This window comes from Eucyclogobius newberryi, unplaced genomic scaffold (assembly GCF_026437365.1).
Source record: "Eucyclogobius newberryi isolate DKJ021-1_F unplaced genomic scaffold, fEucNew1.0.hap1 SCAF_17, whole genome shotgun sequence".
In the NCBI taxonomy this organism is placed as follows: Eukaryota; Metazoa; Chordata; class Actinopteri; order Gobiiformes; family Gobiidae; genus Eucyclogobius; species Eucyclogobius newberryi.
This window is the reverse complement of record NW_027315801.1, coordinates 28,586,296-28,590,564: the sequence shown is the minus strand read 5'-3', so window position 1 is coordinate 28,590,564 and position 4,269 is coordinate 28,586,296. Positions and strand designations below refer to the sequence as shown.

The window sequence follows — 4,269 nt, the reverse complement described above, 5'->3', positions numbered from 1 at the left end:
GTAATATTTTCACTACAGCATGAGGACATGTCGATTAAGATGTTTGATTACATTGTGAACAAACTAAAAAATGAAGGATATGACCTGGAGAAAGAGTTGAAGGAGCTGCCTGAGAAGGAAGAGTTGAAGAAGCTGAAGAAAACAGAGGATGATGACCTACAATTTATCAAAGAGATGATCAATGGACCGGTCAAAAAGGTAAACTGTTACATAATCTGGTTTACTGTGATTGCTTCGGACTAACAATGCGTGAAATTCTTATAGGGAGAATACAAAGGCCGCCCATCAGAAAAGCATTTCCTCTACGAGATTGTCGCAAACAAAAGAAGTGGCCTTGATGTGGACAAGTTTGACTATTTTGCCAGGTTTGGTAGATTTCAAAACACTTCAGATTAATGTCCTTTTATACTTCACCTTTGATTCTATTTGAACAGAGATTCCTATCACCTTGGAATAAAGAATAGTTTTGACCACAATCGCTACATTACGTTTGCCAGAGTCATTGAGGAGGGCAATGAATGGCAGATCTGCACAAGAGACAAGGTTTGAGATGTCAGCGTTACAGAAAGAATTATGGTACATCTGAATATGCAAAACATGATCTAATATTTATGAACGGCTTTACCATGTCAAGGAGGTGGAAAATATTTATGAAATGTTCCATACGAGGGCTTCTCTCCACAGAAAGGCCTATCAGCACAAAACCAACCAGATCATTCAGGTCATGTAAGTATGTTTAGGCTTATGCTAGTTTGTGTTACCATGTAATTTGGCACAACGTTTATTAAAACTATATAAACCACAGGATTAAAGATGCTTTTCTGAAAGCAGATAAGTATTTCATGATTTCCAAAGCGATAGACAACATGGAGGACTACACGCAGCTCACAGGTCAGTCTTGGGTTTTACCTCTGCCAATCATATTTTCACTATATTGATGGTTATGTGTGTTTATCTGTGTTAAGATGGTATCTTTGAAAAGATACTCCACTGGAGATACGAAGATACATCTTCATTGAAAAGAAATATCATCGATGATCTTTCTAAGGCTCAAGAGATTCTACAAAACATCAATGATCTTTCTAAGGCCCAAGAAATTCAACAGATCATTAATGATCTTTCTAAAGCTCAAGAAATTCTACAGAATATCATTGATCCTTCTAAGGCCCAAAAAATTCAACAGATCATTAATGATCTTTCTAAAGCTCAAGAAATTCTACAGAACATCAATGGTCTTTTTAAGGCTCAAGAAATTCTACAGAACGTTCTCTCTCGAAAACTGTACAAGCATCTAGGAAAGACAAAAATGACAGATGTCGAGGCAAATGTATGTTTTTTCTGAGGTTTATTTTGTCTACAATCACTGCAATGTAATACAACCAGCTGTATTATCTAACTTTATTTCTTTTTTTCCCAAGAACAAGACATGGGGCTCTGAACAGGTGAATAGGATCGCTGGTGAAGATAAAGATGACTTTGGACACTTTGTAAGTAAGAAGTACTTAAATGTTTTTGTTTTAAAAACAATATTACTAAACTCTTTTTATCAGATCACTAAGTTTGACTTTGGTAACAAAGAAGAAAACCCCATAGACAAAGTGTATTTCTATAATAAGTTTGAGAATAAGAAAGCATTCAAGATCCCCAGTGAGCAGGTCAGCACTCAAGACGTTTCTCTATTTTCACTTTAATTGTGCCTATTTTAAGATGTAATGATTTTGTCAGGTTTCTCAGTTTCTCCTGCCAAAAAAGTTTTCTGAGAAATGGATCTATTTCTACGGCAAGAGCTCAGATGGAAACACTCAGGTTGAAGAGGCTTTTTCCGAGTTTTGCAAACAGAGGAACATTCCTCCGGTAAGGTTGCCTCAGTTTCTGCTTTTCTTCTCAAAGCAGTTCAACACAATTAAAAACTTGTCATATTAAGAATAAGATACAGCATTCTTGTGAGAGAGAACAATGTACATTATATTGTGCTTCAGGTGTTTAATGACCCTCTCCATGGTTACAGGACTCCAGCACCAACTAGACCAGGGATGGACAGGACAATATCGACCAGACTGAACCGGCAGGGAAAAAAATGAAAAAATGATTTTATCAATGGACTAAGCTTAATAAATTAGTACTAAATTAGTATTTATGTATATTTAATCAGTGGTGGTTGGTGATGCAATATATAGGGGGGGTTATTTGACATTACTGTGTTTTTTGTCTTTTTGTAATGTCCAAAAGGGAATTTGCCATACAGCAATTTTGGCTGTGATGATTCAATATAAAAATTTAGGTTAAGTAATGGCACTTAGAAACTGATCCTTTTGTTTTGTTTTCTGTATTGTTTTATGAAACAGGCACCAACAATTGTTTGTGTTTTTTATTTTCTCTTAATGTAAAAATGACTACTAATTCAAAGGTAACTGGGGGATTTGGACCAAAACTGTTTTAGTACATTTTAGTTTGCTAATAGAGCTCCTGCACCCACGTGACTTTTGTTGAATTTTGTTGAGGCTGCCATTACGGAAGGAAAGAAACAGCACAGTAATGAATGGCAACAAGCCCAAAATTTAGCTTTATCTTTGTCATTAAATCAAGCCAAAAATAACAATACATCTTAAAAAGTAATCGTATTAAACATTAACAACCATCACCTGTCTCGGGTCTGCTTTTAAAGAGTCTAGATCATGTAGATTGCACACTAAATAAGCAGAATCTGAACATCTGATTCACTTTCCACCTTCTAATGTCATCAAAATGTGTCTCTGGAGATGGGAGGAATAAACTTTATAGTAAAATCCTGTTCATATAACATTTACTGATATCGATGATTAAAATGATGTGAGCTTGATGTAATTGTGAAAACATGTTGTGCTTGTACTGTGACAAGCTGGCCCCTGTCCAGGGTTTACCCGCCTAAAGCCCAAAGTCACTGGGATAGGCTCCAGTCACCCGCAACCCTTAAACGGGACCAAGCGGTAGAAAGTGAAAGAAAGTGAATGAATTCATGTAATTGATACAAAGTTTTTGTACATGACAGGAGACTAATAGGCCTACATTCATGTCAATTTAATAAACACCTGAAAATCATTGGTTTAACTATACTTTTATTAAACAATCAATTATGTACGCTATGAACGCTATCTTTTAAAAAGGGCTTGCCCCTTCCAGGAGGGTGGAGAGACCTTGCTCCAAGTGGTAGAGTTCAAGTATCTTAGGGTCTTCTCCAAAAAGGATGGAGCGTGAGATTGACAGGCGGATCAGTGCAGCGTCTGCAGTGATGCGGTCGCTGCATCGGACTGTTGAGGTGTGAAAGGCAAAGCTCTTATTTTAACTTTACTTACCTATTGTTTAATATATATATAGCTATATATCTGGTAGCTGTTTTGTATTCCTTGTTCAATGTTGTGTTGTTTGTGTTCCATAAAATCACCAGCAGGACAAGTTCCTATGTTTATGAATTTTGTTCATTGACAAAATGGCAATAAACCTATTCTGATTCTGATTCTTGATTTACCCGACAATCCACATTCACACCCTCACCTTTGGCCATGAGCTTTGGGGAATGACTGTAAGGACAAGATTGCAGATACAGCGCCAGTAGCTCAGTGGCAGAGTGCTCGTGCTCGTCCCGACATTAACATCCTGGTAGAGCGGTCAGATCCACAAGTTGGCGGTGCCATTGCAGCTGCCTCAGGTGAATACTGCCGCCTCGCCCTAGGTAGAAAAGGTATAAATGTGACCAATTTATAAGCTGTCAAAATTAGTCTCCTCCGCAGGGTGGCTGGGCGCTCCCTTGGAGAAAGGATAGGAGCTCAATCACATGGGAAGCTCGGAGTAGCACGTCTGCTCCTCCACGTCGAGAGGAGCCAGCTGAGGTGGCTCGGGCATCTGTTCCGGACGCCTCCTGGATGCCTCCCTGGGGAGGTGTTTCAGGTCCTGTTCAAGAAGTCCTGGGGAAGACCCAGGACACGCAGTTGGGACTATGTCTCTCGGCTGGCCTGGGAATTCCTCACTTCCTACTTTTGTCTGAAAGTTCTTTATAGCTTAAAGTCCGTTAAAATAAGTCCGTGAACCTTTCTGTCCAAAGTTGACGGACTTGTTTTAGGTGGAAACAACAATTGTCAAGGGAGTGGTGTCCTGATACTCAACATTCTTTTCATATTCAGATAATTAAACTATTTGACACAATCATCTCGCCTACACTCCTTTATTTTTATACCAAACACACTTTTATCTTGGTGAAAGAGGAGGACTAATAAACAACAAAAAAACATAATC

At 38.4% G+C, this 4,269-nt stretch overlaps 1 protein-coding gene across 1 annotated transcript in view; it reads left to right on the top strand.

Moving 5' to 3' along the window:
• The window catches only part of LOC140363313 (deoxynucleoside triphosphate triphosphohydrolase SAMHD1-like), a 5,509-nt gene extending 2,016 nt beyond the window's left edge, over nt 1-3,493 (top strand). The window contains exons 6-15 of the mRNA XM_072449808.1: nt 19-198; nt 265-365; nt 435-543; nt 635-726; nt 806-891; nt 966-1,327; nt 1,419-1,487; nt 1,551-1,655; nt 1,726-1,854; nt 2,009-3,493. Of these exons, the coding sequence (XP_072305909.1) occupies nt 19-198; nt 265-365; nt 435-543; nt 635-726; nt 806-891; nt 966-1,327; nt 1,419-1,487; nt 1,551-1,655; nt 1,726-1,854; nt 2,009-2,026 (1,251 nt within the window). The 3' untranslated portion in view covers nt 2,027-3,493. The remainder of the gene's footprint in view (nt 1-18; nt 199-264; nt 366-434; nt 544-634; nt 727-805; nt 892-965; nt 1,328-1,418; nt 1,488-1,550; nt 1,656-1,725; nt 1,855-2,008) is intronic.
• The last annotated feature ends 776 nt before the right edge of the window (nt 3,494-4,269 follow it).